At 48.4% G+C, this 25,876-nt stretch overlaps 1 protein-coding gene across 1 annotated transcript; it reads left to right on the top strand.

The window, feature by feature from the left end:
- The first annotated feature begins 1,172 nt into the window (after positions 1 to 1,172).
- MDC1 (mediator of DNA damage checkpoint 1) lies at positions 1,173 to 23,834 on the top strand. Its single transcript, XM_033141937.1, is given in 25 exon segments — positions 1,173 to 1,350; positions 4,150 to 4,235; positions 4,237 to 4,624; positions 6,685 to 6,778; positions 8,215 to 8,446; positions 8,477 to 8,728; positions 9,030 to 9,323; positions 9,326 to 9,394; positions 9,435 to 9,735; positions 10,934 to 11,029; positions 12,707 to 12,793; positions 14,287 to 14,462; positions 14,544 to 14,754; positions 15,759 to 15,826; positions 15,922 to 16,072; positions 16,075 to 16,466; positions 16,940 to 16,998; positions 17,000 to 17,069; positions 19,141 to 19,323; positions 20,367 to 20,430; positions 20,433 to 20,494; positions 23,328 to 23,438; positions 23,573 to 23,593; positions 23,595 to 23,684; positions 23,686 to 23,834. Coding segments are annotated over 25 exon segments (3,867 nt in total). The 5' UTR covers positions 1,173 to 1,184; the 3' UTR covers positions 23,830 to 23,834.
- Positions 23,835 to 25,876: the final 2,042 nt, after the last annotated feature.

Here is a 25,876-nt window from a genome sequence, read left to right as displayed (position 1 = left end):
GAAGTGAGAGCTGGACCATAAAGAAGGCTGATCGCCGTAGAATTGATGCTTTTGAATTATGGTGCTGGAGGAGACTCTTGAGAGTCCCATGGACTGCAAGAAGATCAAACCTATCCATTCTCAAAGAAATCAGCCCTGAGTACTCACTAGAAGGACAGATCCTGAAGTTGAGGCTCCAGTACTTTGGCCACCTCATGAGAAGAGAAGACTCCCTGGAAAAGACCCTGATGTTGGGAAAGATGGAGGGCACAAGGAGAAGGGGACGACAGAGGATGAGATGGTTGGACAGTGTTCTTGAAGCTACTAACATGAGTTTGGCCAAACTGCGAGAGGCAGTGAAGGATAGGCGTGCCTGGCGTACTCTGGTCCATGGGGTCACGAAGAGTCGGACACGACTGAACGACTGAACAACAACAACAGCCTTTGCGCTTCCCCTAACCCCTCGCGAAGACTGTCGGAGATATCAGGATCAGCATCCGCGCGGCACCCGGAAATGATAAAACATAATATTTATCCTTTATTTTTGCATGTGCAACATTCACTTCCGCATCCGGGCCGACACACAAACACCAAAAAGTGGCAACCGGAAGCTGAAATCTTTGTACCATGTTACTATAACTCTATGGTTGTCGTGCCTGTGTGGCCCTCTAGCCCGACGTTTCTCCTCTCCGTGGTCATTCTCTTCTTTGCCTCTGCCATTCGGCTCCCGGGCAGGCGGGAGAACCGTTTAACCCTCTCCGTTCTCCCTCCTACCGGCGGACAGACCAATAGAGAGGAGGAGAGCTTTGAAGTGGCGGCGCGGCTGACCAATGGAAAGCAGTCGCTTCCGAGAGAGGCGGGTCGCATGCAGAGAGTGAGCCCTAGAGCCCAATTCCTGGGGCTGCAGCTTGCAGAGACTTTTGTCCCGCGTTCGGTTTCAGGGGTTGGTCGCTTGAAGCCGCTTGCAGTGGGGTTTATTGGCGGGGCTGACAGTGGGGGCGGTGAGGTTTTAGGATTGAAAGGTGCAAAAAAAAAAAAAGTTGGTTGGGAAAATGGGTTTGCGGGTAGGGTGGAAAATCGAAGGGAGGGGGCGTCAGAAATGGGTTGGCAGGGGGGTTTCTGCAGGGTCAGGGTCAGTGCAACTGAGATCTGGGGAAGGGGGCGTGTGTGTGTCTCTGTGCGCGCTCCTGCCACGATGCGAGGCTATGGCTCCTTTTGTTTCTTGCAGAATGGATCTAACGCAGCGTTTGGTCTGGGATGGGGAAGAAGGGGATCCTGACGATTCCTCCGATCCGGCCGGCGACTCTGGGAAGCCCCCCAAGCCCGTGGGACGCTTGCACCTCTTGAGCAGCAAGTATGGCCCCGAGAAAGGTGAGGACGGTGCCTCCTCCGGTTGCAATTTTCCTAAGAAGCTCTCAAGCCTTTTCTGCTGTGTTTGATTGGGTATGAAGGGTTATATGCATCTCTGATCTGTACGAGGAGCCATTGCTATCTTTCGATCTGTGTGAAGAGAGAAAGAGAAGGAATGCAAATTAAAACCAGCCCTTGCCTTGTTGAATCCTGGGGCACTCAGTTCCTGCCGGGAGAAAAGGGGTTTTGCTGATTACTGTTAAGTGTGGGTTGCTTCGTGAATAATATAAAGTTACTCCTTGGCAGTGGGGCGTAGGAAGGAGGGCCAGTTTGAGCAACAGAGGGGCTGCTTACATATGCTGGCATCTTTGCCATCAGCCCACCTCAACCTACCCTTGAATATTTCTGCTGCTCCTCCCAGAGGCAAGTAGCCTAGGGCCAAAACACACTGCTCCACACTTGTCCCTAATTTGGTGTTGCCTTCCTTTGGATTCCTCATCATAATTCGTAAACTACTTTCGGAGCTCACCTTGACTAAAAGCGAGTAATAGCAGTTCGCAATACATAAGGGTCAAATGCTGTAAACCTGAGTTTGATTAACCTGGGAGTAACCTGAACTTGGGAATCGTGCTTAGCACATAGCTGTCAACTTATCCCTTTTCTTGCGAGGAATCCTATTCGGAATAAGGGAATTTCCCTTAAAAAAATGGGAAAGTTGACAGCTATGGCTTAGCATCAGTTTCTGCATGGGTTAGCCCTTTGTTGATGGCTCTTTTTGCGTTTCTTTATGGAAATTTCATCCACCAGAGAGACTGTGGTTTTTAGGGATGGGCCAGAGTTGCCAAATCCCATTGATCATGGTCTGATTTACCCTTGGTTATGTAAACAATTCAGGTGTGGTTATACCTGATTAATGGTTCATATAAGTAGGCTTGCCTCTGAACAGGTGGATGAACACAGGTGGAGGTTTGAAAGTCAGGGACTTGTAGGTTTGTTGGTGGAGTTTTATCCTGCCTTTTTGCTCAGAAAAGTGGTCAGGGTGCCTTAACCTGCTTAAGCACTTTTTATTTTTTTAAAAAAATATTTCTTATTTGCTTCTATAAATTTTAAAAATGAAAATAATATCACAACACATCCACAATTAGAAGATTCCGCCGAATCTCTGGACTTCCCACCTTCCCCTCCATGGGTTTCTGTTGTTAAACCTTTTCTACTGCATCTTTTTTCAATAATGCATGTTTTTAATAACTCCTTTATGTCCATAGTAATCATTACATTACAAGTGTTATAGCAATCCTGCTAATGTTTTCAACTGCTTACAGTGGTCTCCAAGATAAATTATATTTCCCCCCCTTCTTCTTAAAGTTTTGGTCTTTCTGGTTCCTGTGCTTTCCAGTCAGTTTTGCCATTTTGGCATAGTCCAACATAACCTGCTTAAGCATATAATCAAAATATTGAGGTAAATACACAGAACAGCAGCTATAAGCAATTGAAACAAACCAAGAGGGAGCTAAAAATTAAGAACTAACACCAATCGAATAAAAATAACCGCCTAAATAACAGAGTTCGGTGGAAAACAGGAATGGAGTGGGCAGAGTGGATCTCCTGGATTGTGGAGAGCTGTGGTTCCCTCCGTGCAGTGTCTAGCACTGATCATATTGAGGGACGGACTTGGAAGTTGGTTGAGGGCTGACTTCAAGCATAACTATATAACTACTTTCCTGATTCACTAGGACGAGTGTGCAACTTACTGGAAGTACTTATGGAGAATATATGCTACTCATAAAAGGCAAGGCCTTCCTTGTACAGAAGAGAAGAAGGGAGGGTGTGTTAATATTTCAGAGAACTTGTTTCCTTCTCGGGATTCCTACTACCTAAGGGCTGCTTCCTGGTTTTCATGAAGAGCTTCATTGTGGAGGTGTGAATAGGTCACCCGAAACTACACACCCCTTGAAATCTGGTTGGCATCGGTGCTGATACCATTTTGGTGTCGGGTGACGAAAACGTAGCTTCTGGAAATTATGCCCAGCTGAGCTATCTTATGCCCAGCTGAGCCAGTGTGGTATAGTGGTTAAGAGTGGTAGACTCGTAATCTGGTGAACCGGGTTCACGTCCCTGCTCCTCCACATGCAGCTACTGGGTGACCTTGGGCTAGTCACACATCTTTGAAGTCTCTCAGCCCCACTCCCCTCACAGAGTGTTTGTTGTGGGGAAAACAAAATAGAAAATTCTTTCCAGTGGCACCTTAGAGACCAACTGAGTTTGTTCTTGGTATGAGCATTCGTGTGCATGCTCACTTCTTCAGATACACTGAAACAGAAGTCACCAGATCCTTAAATATAGTGAGGGAGTGGGGAGGGGTATTACTCAGAAGGGTGGTGGGAATGGGTGATCAGCTGATAGGTGTGGGAAACTCTTAACAGCTGCAATTAGTCTTGCAGGGAAAGGCAAGGGGTGAGATGGCTAAAGATAGCTTTGTTATGTATAATGAGATAAGAATCCAATGTCTTTGTTCAGACCAGGTTTCTCCATGGTTTTAAGTTTGGTGATTAGTTGCAATTCAGCCACTTCTCTTTCCAGTCTACTTCTCTTTCCAGGAAGGGAAAGGAGAATGTTAGCTGCTTTGAGACTCCTATGGGTAGTGATAAAGCGGGATATCAAATCCAAACTCTTCTTTGATATGCCGGAGTTTATATGTATTTTTATTTTATTGGCCTACGGTAGTTATTGTATTGAAGTTATTACTCCCTGCCCCAAGTTCTTTGGATGGAGGACAGGATATAAATATTTTTCGATTGATTAATCAATTAATCCTTCCAGACTTCTGGATCTACCCTGGGGAGAATGTCATTGGCCGTTTGGAAAGCTGTCAGGTCTGCTTGCCCGCCGCTTCGGTTTCCAAAAACTCACGCTGTGATCGAGGTTCCTTCTTACAAGGGACCCCACCTGTTGTATGACCAGGGAAGCCTGAACCGCACACGGCGGCAGCGCATGGTGTTGACCCCACATGTCCGATACAGCCTTCAGGATGGAGACGCCCTGCTCTTTGGGGATGTGGGGTGCCAGTATTTCATGCTGGTCCCGGAAGGCGCCGATGAGTCACTCGATGAGTCCGAGGAGGTGCCACCCACGCAGAAGATTGTGGACGTCGGTGCTTTGGCCATTGAGGAGACGCCAGCACCGGGGAAGCGGATGGCCTTTGTAGGAGTCCTGGTGCAGGATTCCGACAAGGAGGAAGATGGAGAGGAATCAGTGAATGGGGCAGGCAGGAGCCGACATCTCCCAGCAAGTGATGGTAAGTGGGTGTTGTGAGGGGGGGTGGGAAAATCCACCTGGCAGGGTGGATAAAAATCAATGATTAAAAATAAATAAATCGGATTTTTAAAAAAATTAAATCAGATTTTTAAAATAAGATGCTTTTGGAGGAAAAATCTTTCTAAAGATAGTTTTCAGTTTTTAAGTTACCGTACATTATAGCCCGAAGGCTATTCATCGGGAAATAAGGATTTGTTTTAAGTTTTTCATGCGTGCTAAAACTCAGTCGAAGTTGTGTGGGGTTTTTTTTTAATTGTTTAATCGCATCAGTTAACAAACATAGGTACATATGCTATAATGTTATTGCTTAGTTAAATAAATTGTTAAAATTGTTATTAAGGAAATGATTATTTTTTTCTCCTTCCAATAAAGTGCAGCAGGAAAGTTGTCCAAATATAAACAGTTAACTTATTGAACCTCACAATGATTTCTTAATTATCTGTCTACGTATTTCTAACAGTATAACCAAATGAGTGATTTTTGATATAACTGTAAAAAGTACTCTGAAAATTTATTATTCCCAAAATGAAACCTTCCTCTGGTTGTAAACATTCAGGTTATACCAGCAAGAATGAGTCTTTCTGTAAAATAAATATGTTTTAAATCAAGTCTTACTGACTAGTGATTTAAATCATGATTTAAATCGATTTGATTTAAATCAAATCCACCCTGCCACCTGGGCTCCCAGTGGCGTTGCCACTTAACTGCGAGAGATGGGTTGGGAGGCCAGGGCTGTGACAGTCACATTGGCAAGAGTGCCAGGTAAGAGAGTCCCAGTAAGTAGCAGAGATGCCGTTGCCAGGAGGACAGGTGTGCAGCATCACACACACACACACACACACACACTGTTAGGATTCTTTCCCCGTGTTGCAGTCATGGGATTGTTTATATCACATGGTGGTGTATGTTTCATTCCACATTGTGGGAAGTGACGGAGACAGGATGCTTTAATTACTGTGTTTCCGTGACGTAGGATTTTTGTCCTTAGTTCTTTCACTGATGAGGAAGGAGCTGAGTTAGAATGCTCTTGAGTGTATTATATGTAAATAAAGTAGTTTAGCCAAAATGCTGCGCTACTGAACCTGTTATGTTGGCTACCCATACTCTGCTGTTCCTGAAGTGTGCTGATGCATCTGGCGTTTGGGCTGGAGAAAGACTTTTGAGTCTCCCGAACGACCGATAGGAGGGAAAGAGCATGCCGGCCAGGCATGTGTCTTTGCTGGATTCCTACTCGTGTGTAGGACCTCCTGACACACACCCACACCCGGTCAGCCATTCCTGTAGCATGGCGGGACATCAGCCCCTTGGAAGTTACACACTCCAGAATTCAGCCCTCTCCTTTTTGAAGAGAAGGCAGCACATTCTTAATTGTTGTGTGTTAGATGTATCGATTGCTTGAGAAATCAAGATGACAATTTTTTTCAAATAAAAGAATGGAAATGGTTTAAGTTGAATAATAATAATAATAATTTATTGAATTTTCACCGATAAACTGTAAACAGATAAGAACATTGGCAGGATTATATTGTAATGACCTGCAGTTTCATAAGAGTATATATTTAAAGGGGAAGAATAAATGAGCAGATTATGTTAATTTGGATACGCAGAAGATATTAAAAATAAAATTAAGGAACCGCAGAGGGGGGGGGGAAGTCAGGCTTTGAAATGTCAAAGTGATTGGAAATTAGTAAAATGTATAAACTTGAAAAGTACACACACACATACAGTCATACCTCTTGCGAACGCTTCATGTTGCGGTTTTTTTTCGGGTTAAGAATGCGGCAAACCCGGAAGTGTTTACTTCCGGGTTTCGCCACACACAGAAGCGTTCTGCGCGGTTCGTGCATGTGCAAAAGCGCCGCTCTGGTTACGGACTTTTCGGGGTGCGGATGGCACCCCGGAACGGATCGTGTCCGCAACCAGAGGTACCACTCTGTGTGTGTGTGTGTGTGTATGAATATTTGTTTAGGTTTGTTTAATCTGGAGTTCCCCATCCCTGCCGTTCCTGATTCTTTAAATTCCCTCTGTCTTCCCCACTAGGGTCAGATTCCTCTATCAAAGATGTTGCTAGAAGATGCTCCTCTTTGGGTTCCTCTGTGTTCTTCTCTCCCTCTGCTACTGCCGTGCCTGAAAGGTAATGCCTTTTTTTTCTAGCTGCCTTTTCTCAAGGGAAGCAGGCCTGGAATATGGCAGTCCCTGCGGAAGAAATAGGGTGCGTAAGCATTGTGGGAAGGGTTAAACGTACCTGTGGACTGATCCGTGGGTTCATAGCGACGATAGGTAGAAATGCAGCCCCATGTCCAGTGATGGTATATCCTCAACTAGCAGACCCTTGGAGGCGTCAACAAGGGGTGGTGTTAATTTTTAATTAGTGCCAAAACACATTCCCAGTTACATACATATTTTTAAACCCTCGGAATGCTCCTTATATGAAAGAGTGTTAAGAGTAATAGAGCACTAATTTTTTTTTTTTAGGTGGGGAATATTTTTGCTCACTGCCAATTTAAGTACAGGCAACCCCCCCCCCCAATTTATGCGCGTTCAATATGTGCCCACGGCCCATGCAAGCATCGCGCCAAACCTGGAAGTTAACCCCAAAATGTCACAAAAATGGGCGGACGGACCATGAGCAGAACAAGGTGTTTGCAGGCTTTTTCCAATTGTGTTTCAAATATACGCAATTTCACTTAGACGTGCAGTGCCTCGGAAAGGAAGCTCCACGTAAAACGGGGAGTTGCCTGTATTATGTCTCTCTCTCTCCTCCTCATCACCCATCACTTCCAATCTATACTTGTAATAGCAACAATATGATAATACTATGGATTTCGAAATAGCACTAAATGCCCTGTGGCCCCAACCAGCTCTGCAGGGTTTTTGGTATTCCCCTGACACCCCGGAGCCCATTTGCTGCCTCTGACAGTGGAAGTAGACATCCATAAAGTCCACCGAAATAATAATAATAAATTATTATTTATACCCCGCCCATCTGGCTGGGTTTCCCCAGCTACTCTAGGCGGCTTCCAACAGGATATTAAAAACTTACGATAAAACACCAGTCATTAAAAACTTCCCTAAACAGGGCTGCCTTCAGATGTCTTCTAAAGTCAGATAGATGTTTTTTTCCTTGACATCTGGTGGAGGGAGTTCCAAAGGGTGGGCGCCACTACCGAGAAGGCCCTCTACCCAGTTCCCTGTAACTTCGCTTCTTGCAGGGAGGGAACCGCCAGAAGGCCCTCGGCTCTGGATTTCAGTGTCTGGGCTGAACGATGGGGGTGGAGACGCTCCTTCAGGTATACTGGGCCGAGGCCGTTTAGGGCTTTAAAGGTCAGCACCAACACTTTGAATTGTGCTCGGAAACGTACTGGGAGCCAGTGTAGGTCTTTCAGGACCGGTGTTATGTGGTCTTGGCGACAACTCCCACCAAAAGCTTTATCCACTACGTAAATCTGTTAGATTCATTGACTAAGATATCTCTAAATGGGTCAGAGCCCCAGGTTCTACAGTGGAGGGACTTGCTGTGAGCTTTAATCTCCCCCGCCCCCCAACTGCTTGTTATTTGTACCACCGCAGTGATGAAGAGAACGAGGAACCCTCTGCCAGCGAACCGCCTTGTCCATCCCTGCGCCTGTTTCTCGAGAGCCAGGATGGTAAACCAGGCCAAGAGGGGCATCCCCTCCAGCCAAGAATCACAGGGACGGGAGTGAAGTCGGGAGACTCAGCACCCCCATCAGAGCTGAATCTCGTCCGTTCCCACCAGGAACAGCGATGCAGACGTGGAGGATGCGCAGAGAGCGGGCAGCACCCCTGAAAACGCCAAAGTCGGGGGGCCTGAGGGAAAGTGGGCTGGGACTTAGAGGTGGGCAGCGACACGGATGAGGAGGAGCCGGCGGTGGGGGCTCCAGACACCGGCTGCCGGAAGAGCCACCAAACGGTGGGCAGCGCCACCGATGTGGAGCCAGCAGAGAGCCCTGGGGTTGTGGGCTTGCAGGCGCGCCGACCAGTTGAAGATGGAGACAGCGACACAGATGCAGAGGAAAGACTGGAGAATCCAATTGCTGCATCTCCGGAGGCCTGGATCCTCCCTGTCCCATAAAGGAGGGGGTTGGCTGCAAAGGGGCCAAAGGGGCCGCGCATCATGAGTGCCGCCAGCCCAATGGGAATGGGGAGCAGTGACACAGATGGGGAAGAGGCAGGAGCTAACCCGGATTGTGCATGGAAGGAGGACCAAGCCTGCTTTGGAGGATGAGGGACAGCGAAACAGATGTGGAAGAAGACCCATCCCTCGACGTGGAGCATCCAGCTGGGATTCCAAAGACCCACGAGGCGTGGGGACAGCGGTGGCGACACAGATGCAGAAATGGCCGACTTGGCGCTGGAGAACTCAGACATTGCTCACAGGCCCCGTCCGTCAAGCTGCAAGCCTGTCGGGACAAGCGCGGGAGAGGTCTCGGTCGAGGGCTGCGCTGCCGGGTGACAGTCGCCCGGGCAACGGTGTAAGGGATGGTGCTGATGCCGTAGGGGAGAGAAAGGAGCCTGGCGCTGGACCCCAGAGGAGTCGTGAAGCTGCCAGTGGACAGTCCAGCGGTTTAGGTGGGAAGGAGCCCCTGGGGAAACCTGAGGTTGCAGGAAGTCAACACTTAGCTGCTCTCTCTGTTGACAGTGATACAGATGTGGAAGAGAGGAGGAGGAGGCTGGAAATCCAGATGTGGGCTCAAACAAGGACCACACAGCCACTGGCTCAGCGGAGGATGTATCGCTCTTGAGAAACCAGACGTTTCTGGTCCTCGGAGATCTCCAGAACCGTTGAAGGAGAGGACGCCGACACAGATGCGGAAGCGACGTCTCCATCCCACAAGGAATCTGTGGCTGAAGGCAGCGATACGGACGTGGAGGGAGAGGCCGAACCGTTTCCCGGGAAGCCCTCGGAAGAGCAAGGCACGCAGCTGGTCCCCGTGAAACCCTGTCTGAATGGGAAGACGTCTACTGGCTCCGCGGTGGAAGCAAGCGTCGGCCGAGAACCTTGCAAAGAGGATGAAGATACAGATGCAGAAGGAGAGGAGCCCCACCCAGGAGACAGCAGCAACACTGATGGTGGGTATGAAGTAAAGCGATACGAAAAACTGGGTCTCTCGTTGGACTTGGAATACACTTGAGATGCGGTACCAGGTTTGTGCTTGTGCAGTTGTCCTGAGCAGGGCCTTGCACAAGTCAGGTGCCCTTTAGATTCATTTTACGGTGGTACCTTGGTTCTCAAGCTCGATCCGTTCCGGAACTCCGTTCCAAAACCAAAGCGTTCCAAAACCAAGGCGCACTTTCCCATAGGAAGTAATGCAAAATGGATTAACCCGTTCCAGACTTTTAAAAACAACCCTTTAAAACAGCAGTTTAACATGATTCTACTATCTAACGAGATCCATAAAACGAAAGCAGTAATCAATGTACTGCAGTCACACTATCAATCGGTAGCTGAAATGGGTTCCACACAGTCACAAAAACAAAACAAAAAAAGCCGCAAAAACAAAAACGCAAAATAAATAGCAAAAACAGACCTCAGCGTAACACTCAAACGGAAGTGTAGCACTTAAAACGGAGCACATTTGACTTCTGAAAAAAGTTCGCAAACCAGAAAACTTACTTCCGGGTAAGTTTGAGTACCAAGTTGTTTGAGTACCAAGGTGTTTGAGAACCAAGGTACCAGTGTATTTTATTTAGACTGCTTCTATCCTGCATTACAGGCCCCAGTATCTTTTCCCTCAAATCCTTGCTTTTCCCTCAGCAGCTCTGAGCCAGGTGTGGGGAACCTTTGGCCCTCCAGGTGTTCCCAAAATGCAGCTTCCTGCATCCCTGGCCGTTGGCCATTGTACTAGGGGCTGATGAGTGTTGTCGATGAACAAGCTGTGGGGGCCAAGGTTCCCCCTGCCTGCTCGGAGCCAAGGGAGAGGGGCTCGGCAGCTCTGAGCTCTGTGCAGGAGCAGTGCCTACTTGGGTGTCGGGTTCGCAGTTGGACCCGCCAGGAAAGGTGGCAATGCCGAGTGTCGGTGTTCAAGTCAGCGAGTCTTGAATACTCCATTCCATTCCCTGCCGATAATCAGCCCGCATTTCTCAACCCACTGACTGTGTTCTGCCCCCATTGAACTTTTTCCCCATTTTCCAAGGGTTTTTTGCACTTCAGCCAACCTGATTACTACCCACTTCTGTGGGAGTGCTGCCATTTTGGCCTACGTATGCATGGCCTTCGACATCAGAAACATAAGGTTCATTCTTTCCCCCTTTCCCTCTCATTCACCAGAGGAGCCTGACCTGGCTCTCCAGGACACTCAGTGTTTCTTGCCTGCAGAGACCTCCTATCCCGTGGCTGCAAAGGAAAGAGATCCATCCCCAGCAGGTAAGGAGTTTTGCAGGATTCTGAGGGAAGCCCATGGCAGCTGTCACAGGGGTAAAGGCAAAGGACCCTGACAGTTAAGTCCCGTCGCGAACGACTCTGGGGTTGCGTGCTCATCTCGCTCTATAGGCCGAGGGAGCCGGCGCTTGTCTGCAGACAGTTTTTCTGGGTCATGTGGCCAGCATGACAAAGCCGCTTCTGGCGAAACCAGAGCGGCGCACGGAAACGCCGTTTACCTTCCCGCCGGAGCGGTACCTATTTATCTACTTGCACTTTGACGTGCTCTGGGACTGCTAGGTTGGCAGGAGCTGGGACAGAGCAACGGGAGCTCACCCCGTCGCCGGGATTCGAACCGCCGACCTTCCGATTGGCCAGCCCTAGGCTCAGTGGTTTAGACCACAGCGCCACTCGCGTCCCTGTCACAGGGGTAGGTTGAGAAACTGGCTTCCCAGGGGAAAACATGTGAGACCACGTGGGGCCACTATTTGGGCCTTAGCTTATAAACACCAACACTGTCGTTTCTAAGCACTGCAGTATCAGTGTGTGTGTGGGGGGGGGAATATGTAGAAAAGAGAGAGGACCTTGGCTGTTGAATGCCCCGACCCACCAGTGGAAGGTACGCCGGGCATCCAGTAGCCCCAAGTTAAAGCCTTGTTATTTGCCCAAACATTTCCTCTTACGATTTTTTATCTGGTTGATTTTTTTTTTATCCTCTTCTTTTGTTGCATTGGTTTGTGTTATAATGCACCCATTGGAAAGGGCTGTAACTCAGTGGCAGGACACCTGCTTTGTATGCAGAAGGTCCCAGTTTCAATCCCCAGGTGGGGTTGGGAGAGCTGGAGATGCTGGAGAGCTGCTGCCAGCCTGTGCAGGCAGTATTGAGCCAAGGTAACCAATTATCTGATTCGCCACAAAGCAGGGTGGTTTGATTTAAATCAAATTGATTTAAATCACTAGGCAGTAAGACTTGATTTAAATCATTTTTTTTCACAGAAAGACTCATTCTTGCTGGTGTAATCTTAATATTTACAACCAGATGAAAGTTTCATTTTTGGAACAATTAATTTTCACACAATCCCACTCCCATATTCAATAAACATTTCCCAATCTTCTTTAAATGTATGTTCTTCTTGTACTCTTATTCTGTATGATCGGTCCGCAAGCTGCGCATATTCCATCAGTTTAAGTTGCCATTCTTCTTTAGTTGAGACCTTGCTTGTTTTCCATTTTGGGACTAACAAAACATGGGCCTCAGTAGCGGCATACATAAATAACCTTTTTTGACACCTGGGAATTTCCGTCTGAATTATCCCCAACCAAAAAGACTCTGGGGTTTTTGTTTTTAAAGTGCTTTTAAACATTTTTTTTTCAGTTACGGGTAGGTAGCCATGTTGGTCTGCCATAGTCAAAACAAAATAAAAAATAAAAAACATCCTTCCAATAGCACCTTAGAGACCAACTAAGTTTGTTCATGGTATGCATGCACACGAAAGCTCATACCAAGAACAAACTTAGTTGGTCTCTAAGGTGCTACTGGAAGGATCCCCCCCCCAGTTCATTATAAATTATTTCCCAATATGCTTTACCCTTTTACAGGTCCAGCACATTTTATATATATATAAAAATTGGAGCCTCTCAAAAGGCTGAACACCTTTCCTGTCTTTTCCACCCTCCACCCAGGTGCCAGCTGTGCTCTCAAAGAAGTGGCTGCAGAAGCGTTTGTCTTTCAGTCCCCCTCTGTGCCATGCAGACTCTGGGCTGCGAAAGGTGAGTCCATCTTGACCCATGTCCACACGGCAGCTTCTTCCCCGCGGTTGTCCAGATGGACTCTTCCAGACTGCGCCACTTGCCTCAATCCTTATAGTCTACACACCATGCGTAGGCAAACTAAGGCCTGGGGGCTGGATCCAGCCCAGTCACCTTCTAAATCCGGCCTGCGGGCGGTCCGGGAATCAGCATATTTTTACGAGTAGAATGTGTGCTTTTTAAAATGCATCTCTGGGGCATAGGAATTCATTAATTCCCCCCCCCCCAAAAAAATATAGTCTGGCCCACCACATGGTCTGAGGTGACCCCGTTCTACACGTTCCACCATTTGGTATTGGGGTTCAGTACCAAATGTCTGGGCCTGCCCTGATTGGTCCATGCTGGCTGGGGCTGATGGGGATAGGGAATCCAAACTTTGGAGGGTGGTTTCAGGCATGAGGGGCAGCAAAGGGAGAAGGGGCAGCATCGTGTAAGCCGTAAGGGAGCAATAGATCTTGCTGAAAATCTCATGGCATAAACTCTTGCAGATTAGATTGTCGTCTTCATCAGCTCTGCTTGAATTGTCCCTATCTGTATATATACATACACACACACACACATATTGTGTATATATATATATATATATATATATATATATATACACACACGCACACACATATATACATACAGGTATATTAAGTTCATTTCCTTTGGCTTCACTTACAACTCCTAGTTTTCTTACCACCAGGAAAATATATTTGTATAAATGCAGGTAAAGAGATTTGCACAGATGAACTAGGCATTACTCTGTGAAAGATCGTAATAAAATTTATTGGGTCTTTCTTTCTTTCTTTTTCTTTCTTTCTTTCTTTCACACACACAATTGTTTACATTAAACCATAGTCCATATCAATACATTTATAAGGTTCCCTGAACCCCCGGGCTTCCCCCCCCCCTTCCATGGCTTCCAAAATTTATCTTCCTTTTTTCTGCATCTAATTATGTTTATCTAAATTATTACCGTTTAATTTTATCCTTTGTCTTTTTAAATTACAAGTGCTGTGTCAATCCTGCTAACGTTTTTTAAGTGTTTACAGCGTTCTTTAATATATTCTATAATGTTATGCCATTCTTTGTTGAATTCATCATCATCTTGGTGCCTGATCTTCCCAGTCATTTCCGCATAGTCCATCATCTTCGTTACCCATTTTTTGGGGCCTTTTCAGTTGCTGCAAGACTCTCGGTCGATTTCCCTACCCCACCCGGGGTCATCACACTAGTCAAAGGGCCACTTTAAAAAGCACCTCCAATTTATTTCCATAAGGCCGTGATGGAGGATTTAAGGGCCGAGAATTTGATGTGGCTGAACTACATCTCCCATCAACCCCAACAAGGATGGCCAGCAGTCGAGGCTGTTGGAAGTTGTAGTCCAGTAACATCTGGCAAGAAGATCCCCCATCCCCTAGATTAGAGTCGGGGGAGAATGATCGCCCCTCTTCTTTCTCTCTGCATAGAGAGCGGCTGCTTTCTGAATGATGACAGCTCGGATGCTTACACGATGGAAGCCACTCAGCCATTCTGCCAGGACCCCGGGCGGCTCTCGGAAGATCCCACTCAGGACTTTCTTGGCAAAGAGGAGGAAGATACAGAACTAATCTTGCCGCGTTCGTCCGAGCAGGCGACGCAGATGGTAGTTTCAGGGGCAGCCTGTAGGGGGCAGCAGGCAGGCAGCCTCCTAGGGACCAGCACTCCACGACTGCCCCGTTCTCAGCCTGCATCGCAGCCAGTAGGGGGCACTGCTGCCCAGCGGCAAAAGCAGGAAGAGGTAGCTCAGCTGATCTGCGCAGCGCAGATTCCCTCTGTTGGCAGGAGTCAACCCTCGACATTGGCGAAAGAGGTCTCCGGGAGCCCGAAACAGGAGGTTGTGACAGCCCACGAAGGTGGAAGCACAGAAGCGAAGTTAGAGGCACAGAACGAGGCAGGTGAGCGGTGGGCATGGCTGGAGGCTTGGGAGTGTGTGGTCGTCCAAGAAAGGACTAATAATAGAATCATAGAATAGTCTTGTTGGATGGGACCACGAGGGTCCTCTAGTCCAACCCCCTGCAATGCGGGAATCTTTTGCCCAACGTGGGGCTCGAACCCACGACCCCGAGAGTAAGAGTCCCAATTGCAGATATGGCTATTGCAAGTGCGTTGAGACACTGCTCGTCGTCTGGCTTTCCGTGACAGCAGGACCCCCCCCCCCCCCATTTGCTATCTTGGAATTCCTTCCTTGCGTGTGCATTGTGTATCTTTCCCTCTCTGTGTATATTAAATAAACTCCACCAGCAGAAGCCCTTAGGTCCCAGGGCAGGTTTTGACAATCAAAAACAACAACGCCAAAACCAGGGTAAATACATACAATCTCCAGAATTGGGTTGGTCCTAAAAATATGCATCAAAAGCCCAAGTAAAGAGGGGTTTGCTGTATGTATGAAAGTTGGGTGGATGGTAGGGAAGGGGTGAAGTAGCACTCTGCTATCGCAGGGAAAGAGCGCTGTGTAGGGCTGCCCGGCGTTCTCTCTGGCTCCATCCATTTCATCTTGGGCAACAACCCTTCATAGGGGGTGGGTGGGAAACCCCCTGTTTGTTCATTGGAGGATTTCTTAAGGGTCTGTCATGCGGGAGTTGGCCCAGTCTCCAAACAGCAGGCCCAGTGGGGCTTAGCAGGGAGACTGGGGGAGGCAGAGGCCAAACCATGGTGGGTTTCTGTTTTCTTTCCTGCATGTTAGGAATAGCTGACGAACCTGGGAGGCTCGACTTTATGGGAATCCTCTGGGAGGGGCGAGCCAGGGTTTAGTCGGGTTCGTGTTTTGGAACCGGAGATCCCCTTCCAGGTCGATTACGGGAAAGGAGTGGCGGTTCCTCCGGTCGGCGCTGCCTCCTGGTGGCTGGAGTGGAAGTTGCGCCACTCGGCTTAAAGGCTTTTCACTCTGCTTCTTCCCTAGCTCCTGTTGACGTGGAGTCGGAAGACGGGAGCTCGGCTCCGGCAGGAGAAGCAGGGAATTCTGAGCAGGTGGGCTTGGACTTGGCCACTACAGCCCTTCATTACTCCCTCCCTGAATTTCCCTGCGTAGCTCCCGTAGGCCTTAATCGCCCTTCATATTACAGGTGCCGGAGGAGGCGGCGGCCTCTGTTGTTGTCCCGCGGAGGCGCGGTCTGCGGTCTGCCAGCAGTGCCGTTTCCCCAGCTCCCGTTCCAGAGCGACTGACCCGTAGCCGTGTGGGATCTGCTGATGCGGCCGAGTCCAGGGAACCGGCGGCCCTGTCACCAGGCGCCAGGGGCTGCGGCGGCGGAGGAAGCCGACCCGAGTTATGGGAGAGCTGGAAGAGCAGCCGGAGAGAAGAGGGACCGAGCCCCGGCAAGAAGACCAAGAACAGGGAGCCGGCGGCCACCCCGCGTCAAGGCCGAGCCAGGGGCTCGCAGAGGAAAACAGGGGCCGCCAGCAGGCTTCAGGAAGGGCCACGACGACCGTAGACAGCCCTGGCCCCAGGGAGCGGGCAAGGCGAGGGAAACGGGGGACAGCGGTCGAGTCTGCGGAAGAACAGGAGGCCCCGCGCCCGAGGACCCGAGCATCCAGCAGCCGGTCGAGCTGCTCTTCAGTGAGCGTGCCCAGCCCAAAGGATTCTGGGAAAGAAGCCAAACCTGGGCAGGGGGTAAGGGAGCAGCAGGAGGAAGCAGCAGCAGCACAGCGGCTCGAAGGTCATTAATGACTCTTTTAGATGAGGCGGTCTCTTGCCTGGTCTTAAAGATGACGGGTTAAATTGGATTTGGCCTTTTCAGAATCCCGTTGGGCAGCCTGTTCTGAAAACGAAGTCAGGTGCACGAGTGCGGGCGGGTTCCAGAATCCTGCCGCACCTTTCCTGTGGGGAAAATGCTCCTTTGCTGAGCTCCCATGCAGTAAACCCGCCTTAGCCTTGCCTCCTGTGTGAATCCTCCTGGCTCCGGTGTGATAGTCTTGGTAACCTGTAGGCAGGGAGAGTTGGGCCTTGACAATCAGGAGGCGGGATGTCCGGTGGCGGGGAAGGGCTTGCGAGCCAAGGGATTGGCTAAGACGGCGAACTTTTCCGTCTCGATATGACCCTTTCTTCATTATTATTATTATTTGCTTGCCTCCCTTCCCCAGGAGCCAACACAGTCCACTCCGACCTCGGGAAGGAGGTCACGGAAGCAGAGCACAGGGAGCAAGCCGGGGAACAAGAAGCCAGCCCCGGAGGCAGACCCAGGACTCGGGGGTCTTGGGCAATCCTGTCCCAAAGGTACTGCACACACGTTTTGGGGTGGAGGAAGGGGTTGGAGGGAGAACACCCTCAGAGGGCGAGCTCCGGGGTCGTAGGTTCTGGCAGCAGGGAAGCAGTAGCTTGTGCATATATTTATTTTATTTCTTTTTTTCCACTTAATGACTTTTTAAATCCAAGCATCCACCTTCTGAACTCAACTGGAACGTAAACAGGGGGAAAGCTATTTTGTAAAACCAGCAAGTTCTTAACTACTTTCATGGAAATATTTTAAAAGATAAGGAACGGGAATGGTTTTTTGTTACGGTCGGAACAGTAATGAAGGCCGGTTGCACAGTTTATGGACAGGCCAAGAATACTGAGGTCAAATAACGACGAGTTTGTTTTAATCCAAGATGACGTTTGCAGAGGTAACACGGAAAGTACATCAAGACTTCGAAATGTCCAGACCGTTTCATATTTGTACAGAAACGTGCAAAATGCTATATATGAAGTTTCGCATTGTTACTGTGAGAGCAGTTTTCTTGCATGCAGCACAATAAACAGCGTGGGCACAATCTAGCCCAGGGTTCCGCACTTTCAATTTCACAGTGTTTTTGTGGGAGAATTAAGCATGTGCTTCAGTTGTTAATGCATGTATACGTTTTTGGCTAGCCACAGACCTTTCAAAAATATGCAGGCTTGTGCATATCGAGAGTTCCCTCGCTTCCCTCTTAGGGCAGGTGGTCCCTTGCCTGTCCTTGCCTATGGCTGTGGTCACCCCGCTGTCTCTCTTGGGGGGCCCCCCATCCTTGGCAGATCTGTATTCCAGCTGAGGAAAGGGTGTCACTTTCTCTTCTATTCATCTGCGTCCCCACGATAGCACTGGGCTCTGCCAGCCGCAGTGCTGTGTCTACTGCGTTTTATTATTATTATTAATATTATTATTATTATTATTTGCAAAACCAGTGGGGCTGGGCTGGGACATAAAATGGCCTTGGTGAGGCAGATGGGGCCAGGGTGGTCGGCCGCCCCCTGGTCTAGGCACAAGGGAAGCAAGAGAAGAAGGGGAGGTGAATTGTGGCTGGCTAGACAGGGAAGAAGAAGTTGCTGCGACATACTTGGTCTTGCGGCTCTTGGCTTTGCTTCATGTGGGCCACGGGGATGGGAAGTGGGATCAGGGGGCGGCAGAGGGAGAGGGAAAATAGGATGGCCGAAAGAGAGAGAGAGAAAGAAGCCCTTTCTCCATCCACTTTTGGCTCAGGCTCATGCCCACCGCTGGCTTCGGCCTTCCGTTGACCTGTACCCCTGAGACAGTGCTTCTCCAACTTGGGTCCCTGGTTGTAGTTGGGCTGAGGCCCTCGTCGTCCCTGGCCACTGGTCCTGCTAGCTAGGGATGATGGGAGTTGTAGTCCAACCACAGCTTGGGGACCCAAGTTGGAGAAACACTGCCCTGAGGGAACATGGAATGAAACAGGGCAAAAAAAAAAAAAATGCTTCCCCCACCATCTTGGGAATGGCAAGAGGGGTAGCTGTGGCTCTCCAGACGTCGTTGGCCTTGTTCCCATTAGGCCAGCGGTCTGAGGGATGATGGGAGTTGGTAGTCCAGCAATATCCCACGGGCATCAGGTTCCCCATCCCTGATGTGGGGTTGGGAGATAGTAGTGCCGAAGGGGTCACAGAAAATGTCGTCTTCTGCTTTTTTCCTGTCAGCGTTCGATTAGGAGCCCAATCCACAGGCCGCCGAGTGTGACGGGAAGCTTGTCGGCAAACCGTGCCTCAGCTTCTTGTTTCACGTATTTGTGTTGAGCGAAGACACACAAAGGGAATTCAGAAGAGGTCGTGGCCCAAGTTTTGCAGTAGTCTTTCCCCAAGATGTTGTGGGACTACAACTCCCATCGCCCCTGACCACTGGTCCTGCTAGCTAGGGATGATGGGAGTCGTAGTCCGACAGCATTTGGGGGACCCAAGGTTGAAAAGGGGCTGTTCTGTAGGGTTTGAGAAGTGTGGATTTGAATGGCTTGCCGGTGGCTGCATGCTGAGGGTTGTGGTTATATTCCCTTCCCCTCTGGCCCCAGTGACTTCCCTTTCCTTCTCTTGCTTCCCCTCTCAGGTGCTGTTCATGGCAGGGACCGGCGAAGAAGGGGAGCACATTGTGACGGAGCTGGGCGGCTCCTTGGCAGAGTCCGTCTTCGACTGCACCCACCTGGTGACGGACCGCATCCGGCGTACGGTCAAGTTCCTGTGCGCGATGGCGCGGGGCATTCCCATCGTGACCCTCAGCTGGCTGGAGAAGGTGAGCTGCTTCACTTTCCTCCCTCCCATAATCCTCTGGGGCAGGGTTAGGCACCAGGGGGCCTTTCCAGTGCCAGTGGATTCCAACTCCCATCAGCCCCAGTGGCCAGAGATGGTGGAAGCTGTAGGCCAACCATATCTATAGCCAGTGTGGTGTAGTGGTTAAGAGCGGTAGACTCGTAATCTGGGGAACCGGGTTCGCGTCTCCGCTCCTCCACATGCAGCTGCTGGGTGACCTTGGGCTAGTCACACTTCTTTGGAGTCTCTCAGCCCCACTCACCTCACAGAGTGTTTGTTGTGGGGGAGGAAGGGAAAGGAGAATGTTAGCCGCTTTGAGACTCCTTTGGGTAGTGAAAAGCGGGATATCAAATCCAAACTCTTCTTCTTCTTCACTGGCTACTTCTGTTCTACAGCAGGAATGTACCACTCCTGCAGTCCTGGGGTGGGCAGTGGCATTTTATTCCCAGGGAGTAGTCTGGGAGAGAATACTGTGTATTGTCGCCTTTGACGCCTGATCAGGCTCCATAGCCGTGATCTGAAAGAGCGTCTCCATCCCCATCGTTCAGCCCGGACATTGAGGTCCAGCTCCGAGGGCCTTCTGGCGGTTCCCTCCCTGCGAGAAGCGAAGTTACGGGGAACCAAGCAGAGGGCCTTCTTGGTGGTGGCGCCCTCCCTGTGGAACGCCCTCCCTTCAGATGTCAAAGAGATAAACAACTATCTGACTTTTCGAAGACACCTGAAGGCAGCCCTGAATAGGGACGTGTTTAATGTTTTATTACATTTTTATATCAGGCTGAACGATGCGGGGTGGAGGTGCTCCTTCAGGTATACAGGGCCGAGACCGTTTAGAAGGGCCATTGACTTGTTCCAGCAGGGCTCTCCTTGTTTTGGTGAATGAGCGAGCAGTTGGTATCATGGTAGGGCCTTATACCTTTTCCGCAGTTGGCTGTGTGCGGCGGCCTCCTTTAAGGGGAAGGGGGTGGTCTTTCAGTGGTTTCCCCTGCCTATTCTCCAACCTGCTTCCCACGTTTCCTCTCCTCGCAGAGCCGGCAGAACTCCTTCTTCCTGGCCCCGAACAGCTTCCTCGTTTCCGACCCCGAGAAGGAGGATACTTCCGGTTCAAGCTCTCCGCGTCGCTGCAGAAGGCCCGGCAAGAGGGAGGTGTGCTCCAGGTGAGGTCATGGTTAGCTTTGGGTATGCACCTAGCCCAGGTATGCACTGCGAAGCAGGCAGAGGATTTCCCCCCAGCCCCGGAGCTGTTGGAATGGGGTTTGCACCGGTTTGAATTTCTCTCTCCGATGTGCAGCAGGAACCCTGTCAGGGAAGAAACTGATAACCTTTAAGTTTAAGGCATGGGTAGGCAAACTAAGGCCCGGGGGCCAGATCCAGCCCAATCGCCTTCTAAATCCGGCCGCGGGCGGTCCGGGAATCAGCGTGTTTTTCCATGAGTAGAATGTGTCCTTTTGTTTAAAATGCCATCTCTGGTTATTTGTGGGGCCTTGCCTGGTGTTTTTACATGAGTAGAATGTGTCCTTTTATTTAAAATGCATCTCTGGGTTATTGTGGGGCATAGGAATTTGTTCATTATTATTTTTTTCAAAATATAGTCCGCCGTCGCCCCCAAGGTCTGAGGGACAGTGGACGGCCCCCTGCTGAAAAAGTTGCTGACCCCTGGTTTAAGGTCCCAACCAAAGAAGAGTGGCAACTCTAAGCTGACAGAATACGTGCAGCTTGCCGACTTAACATACAGAGTAAGAGAACAAGAAGAACATACGTTTAGAGAAGATTGGAAATTTTTTTGAATATATGGGAAATAACTGGGCACAGCTGAAAATGCTGACAGCATTAAGATAAATTCACAGTGTAAAAAAGTTATGATGGACGTATAATGGAATACTGAATGGTATAGTTTCTGTAAAACATGTAGGGATTTATGATATGTAATATGAACCATCACTGCAGATGGTGACAGCAGTCACGAAATTAGAAGACGCCTGCTCTTGGGAGAAAAGCAATGACAAACCTAGACAGCATCTTAAAAAGCAAAGACATCACCTTGCCGACAAAGGTCCGTATAGTTAAGCTATGGTTTTTCCCAGTAGTAATGTACAGAAGTGAGAGCTGGACCTCAAGAAGGCTGATCGACGAAGAATTGATGCTTTGAATTATGGTGCTGGAGGAGACTCTGAGAGTCCCATGCACTGCAGGAAGATCAACTTATCCATTCTCAAGAAATCAGCCCTGAGTGCTCACTAGAAGGACAGATCCTGAAGTTGAGGCTCCAGTACTTTGGCCACCTCATGAGAAGAGAAGACTCCCTAGAAAAGACCCTGATGTTGGGAAAGATGGAGGGCACAAGGAGAAGGGGACGACAGAGGATGAGCCCGACCTGAACGGACTGAACAACAACAACAAATATGAACCATGCAAGGATAAGAGGGCAAGTCACTGATATCTTAAGGATGTAAACTGAGTACTTTAAATGGTAAAACAGAAAATTTTAATTAAAAATGATATCCAAAAAGGAGAGGGAAACTGATAACCGCCCACTTCTTGCGGGCTGTAAGGCCACAGCGAGTGGCACTGCGACGCCCATGCCCTACAGTTCTTTTGGCGGTTGAGGGGCAAGATCGGCCAGAGGGTCCCTTTGGGTAGTTCCACTGCCCTTGAAAGTTTTGGCATTCTCTGTGGCAGCCCCTGAGTTGTGGAATTCCCCCCCCCCCCCACAGGGTGTGTGTTACAGTATTAGGATGAGGAGAAGTATGCTAAACCGCCCCTGAGGGTAACTGGGAGGCAAGAACAGCACGAAGGCTCAGAAAACGTCTTCCAACTTTCAGAGGAGCAGCCGTATTGGTCTGTTGCAGGAGAAACAACCTAGAGCCTTGCTAATCCTTTTAAAGACTTAACACATTTCATTATGGTGTAAGCTTCTTTCTTTTTTCTTTATATTTTCAATTCGTACATTTCATTAGTTTTGCAATCAATTTAACATTTCGAAATTTTACTTCCTTCCCCTCTTTCTGCGGATCCTTACAATTCATTTTCCTATCTTCTACATATCCAGATTCATTTACATTTACTCATTTCTTTACCTGCTCTAGATATACCGGTATACAGTACTCATAAAATGGCAGGTTATTACATTAATCCTGCCAGTGTTTTACCTGTTTTCAATTTATCTGTCAATATTCAATAAGCCATTTCCATTCTTTTATAAAAAGCTTGTTCTCTTGATTTCTTACTCTTCCGGTCAGTTTCACCATTTCTGCATATTCCATGAGTTTTTGTACCCATTCTTCCTTTTCTGGGACTTCTGCTTCTTTCCACTTTTGGGCAAGTAACATTCTTGCTGCTGTAGTAGCATACATAAATAAATTTCTATACAATTTAGGTAGTTCTGTCCCTATAATTCCCAAGAGAAAAGCTTCTGGGTGTGTTGTTTTTTCGCAAATGTTATTTAAAACATCTTTTTCAGTTCATTATATATCATTTCTATGGTGTAAGCTTTCATCTTGGAGTCGCAGGCGTAATCCAATTCTGGTCAACCCTTCCTTGCTAAGCTTCAGATTCCCTAGAATCATAGAGTTGGAAGAGACCACAAGGGCCATCCAGTCCAACCCCCTGCCAAGCAGGAAACACCATCAAAGCATTCCTGACAGATGGCTGTCAAGCCTCCGCTTAAAGACCTCCAAAGAAGGAGACTCCACCACACTCCTTGGTAGCAAATTCCACTGTCAAACAACTCTTACTGTCAGAAGCTCTTCCTAATGTTTAGGTGGAATCTTCTTTCTTGTAGCTTGAATCCATTCCCCCATGTCCGCTTCTCTGGAGCAGCAGAAAACAACCTTTCTCCCTCCTCTATATGACATCCTTTTATATATTGAACATGGCTATCATGTCACCCCCTTAACCTTCTCTTCTCCACGCTAAACATACCCAGCTCCCTAAGCCGTTCCTCATAAGTTCCCCTTTGACACATCACAGACCCGCCTCTTTCCCTTCCAGGGCTACGAGATCCACGTTACGCCTAACGTCAACCTGGAGCTGGAGGACATGAGGAACATTGTGCAGTGTGGCGGCGGGAAGTTCTTACCCAGAATGCCTCGCGCCTACAAGGTGAGCCGTGCGTGTTTACATGGCGTCCTGTGGTTGTGCTGGCAGAAACACTGAGGCAAAGGGGGGATACCCGAGAGCGAGACCTTACTCTCAACCTTTATTTATTTATTTATTTATTTATTTATTTGCTGAAGGACAAGTGCGTTGTGATTTCGTTGTCCCGAAGACCTGCCCCGCTGCAAAGCGGCTCAGGACGCCAAGCTCCCCATCGCCAACGCAGAGTTCATCCTGACAGGTATATTGCAGGCAGAAGCTCGATGTGGACGCCCACAGGCTGGACGGGATGAGCGCCCCCTCCGTTGCCGCTCCCCCGACCAGGACGAGGAGGAAGAGGGCGGCTGCGGCGCCAGCAACCCCAGCCTTGCCCAGCAGAGCCAAGAGGCGGCATTGATACCGAACCTCATGGCAACGTTGCCTTAAACTTGTAAATAACTCCTTTGTGTTTCTTTTTTCTTTTTTACCACTGTCAATAAAATGGGTATAAAAAGCAACCTGGTTCCTTTGGAATCGTGTATCTGTGGAAAAGGGTGTGCATATTTCCTTTTTATATATATATATAATAATTTTTATTGAGTTTACATTTTCCATAAGCACATTCCATTAATTAATCTTATCACCAAAAAGCATTTTCATAATAACCTCTTTACCTTTTTTCTGTCTTATTAAAACTTACCCTTTTAGTTGTAATCAGTTCCAAATATTAACATTGCAAAACGTTTTAACTCAACCCCTACAAACGTTTTCATATGTTTCCAATGTTCTTTCATATATTTTATGAATTCACTCCAGTCCTTTTCGAACAGTTTGTCACGCCGGTTTCGGATCTTCCCCGTCAGCCTTGCCCATTCTGTGTATTCCATCATTTTAGTCTGTCATTCTTCCAATGTTGGAAGTTCTTGCTGCTTCAATTTCTGGGCAAGTAGTATCCTTGCCGCCGCCGTACCGTACATAAACAGATTTATATCTTTTTTGGGAATTTCATTTCCAATTATACCCATATGCATATTTCCTGTGGCTGTGCCAAGGGGTGGGGTGGGGGGGGGAATTGTATGGAAGCTGAACTGTTTTCATGCAGTTACAGGTATCTGAAGAAGTGTGCATGCACACGAAAGCTCATACCAAGAACAAACTCAGTTGGTCTCTAAGGTGCTACTGGAAAGAATTTTCTATTTTGTTTTCATGCAGGGCTTTCTGCAGTTCTGCCTCAGCAGGTTCAAGTTTTTTGTTATAAATAATTTTTTTATTAATTTTCAGTTAAAAACATCCCAGTTTATAACAAATCCAATCCACTGCAATCACAAATTAATCTGCTTTCAAACCATCTTGAGCCCTTTCTCTGATACTTTTTGGATGTAGTAAGGAAGAGCTACCCCTCGTGGTTATAAGGAAAGGCCATCTTTGACACGATTCACTAGTACGAAAACAATGTTAGCAAATGTGCCTAAAGGGCAGGCCATACAAGAACTAGTTTTGCCCTTGTCGTAACCTCCAGAGATGGTTGGACTCCCGGCTCCCATCAACCCCAGCTAGCTAGCGTGGCCGGGGATGATGGGAGTTGTAGTCTGCCAAATATGCTGTGTTGGCTTCACCTGCTTCAGACCAATGGTATGAATAGTTGTTGTTTTTTTAATTAAAGGTTTTCTTGATTTACAAAAGTGTGTGCAATGTCTCTTGTTTCTCTCCCCCTCCCCCATGTAACATTTTTACAAATCAGTTTTGGTTGTTGAGACATAAAGGGGGAAAGAGGTGGGTAGGATGGGGGGATGGGTGAGGTGAGGTGACGATGTTTCTATTTTACTTAATATATACAGGGTTTGGTGTCAGCGTTGTTTGTGTAGGTTCTCTGTTGCTCGCTTGCGCTTCTTTGGCGGTGAGAGAGGTCGGGATTGGCGTAGGGTGTGGTGGTTCACTTGTGGTTGGCTGTGGTGATCTTTGGTTTCCTGTGTGAGTGGGGTGGGTGGGTGTTTTTGATTTAAAAAAAAAAAGTGAATAGCAGGCCCTAACCCAGATCATAGATCCCTGTTGGTTGTGGGAATCAGAAGGGCTTTTTTGCTCCTGTGCTTCATTCTGGATTGGGGCCTCCGTGCCTGCTGCTTGTTGCTCTGAAAGAAAAGCTAGAGCTCCCCCCTCGCACCCAACGGAAACTTTTTCTTTCAGTGCAAATGACAGGTGGCCTCATCTACCTTCCTCCCAGGATTCCAGCCTGCGTTGCACACATACATATCCCCTGCCTGCTATTTGATTCCCCCCCCCCCCTCAGTGATCTATCAGATTGCTAAAACAAAATCGAAAATTCTTTCTAGTAGCACCTTAGAGACCAACTGAGTTTGTTCCTGGTATGAGCTTTCGTGTGCATGCACACTTCTTCAGATACACTGAAACAGAAGTCACCAGATCCTTAAATATAGTGAGGGAGTGGGGGAACAAACTCAGTTGGT

The sequence above is a fragment of the Lacerta agilis genome, chromosome 2, assembly GCF_009819535.1.
Source record: "Lacerta agilis isolate rLacAgi1 chromosome 2, rLacAgi1.pri, whole genome shotgun sequence".
Taxonomy (NCBI): domain Eukaryota; kingdom Metazoa; phylum Chordata; class Lepidosauria; order Squamata; family Lacertidae; genus Lacerta; species Lacerta agilis.
This window is presented reverse-complemented; position numbering and strand designations above follow the sequence as displayed.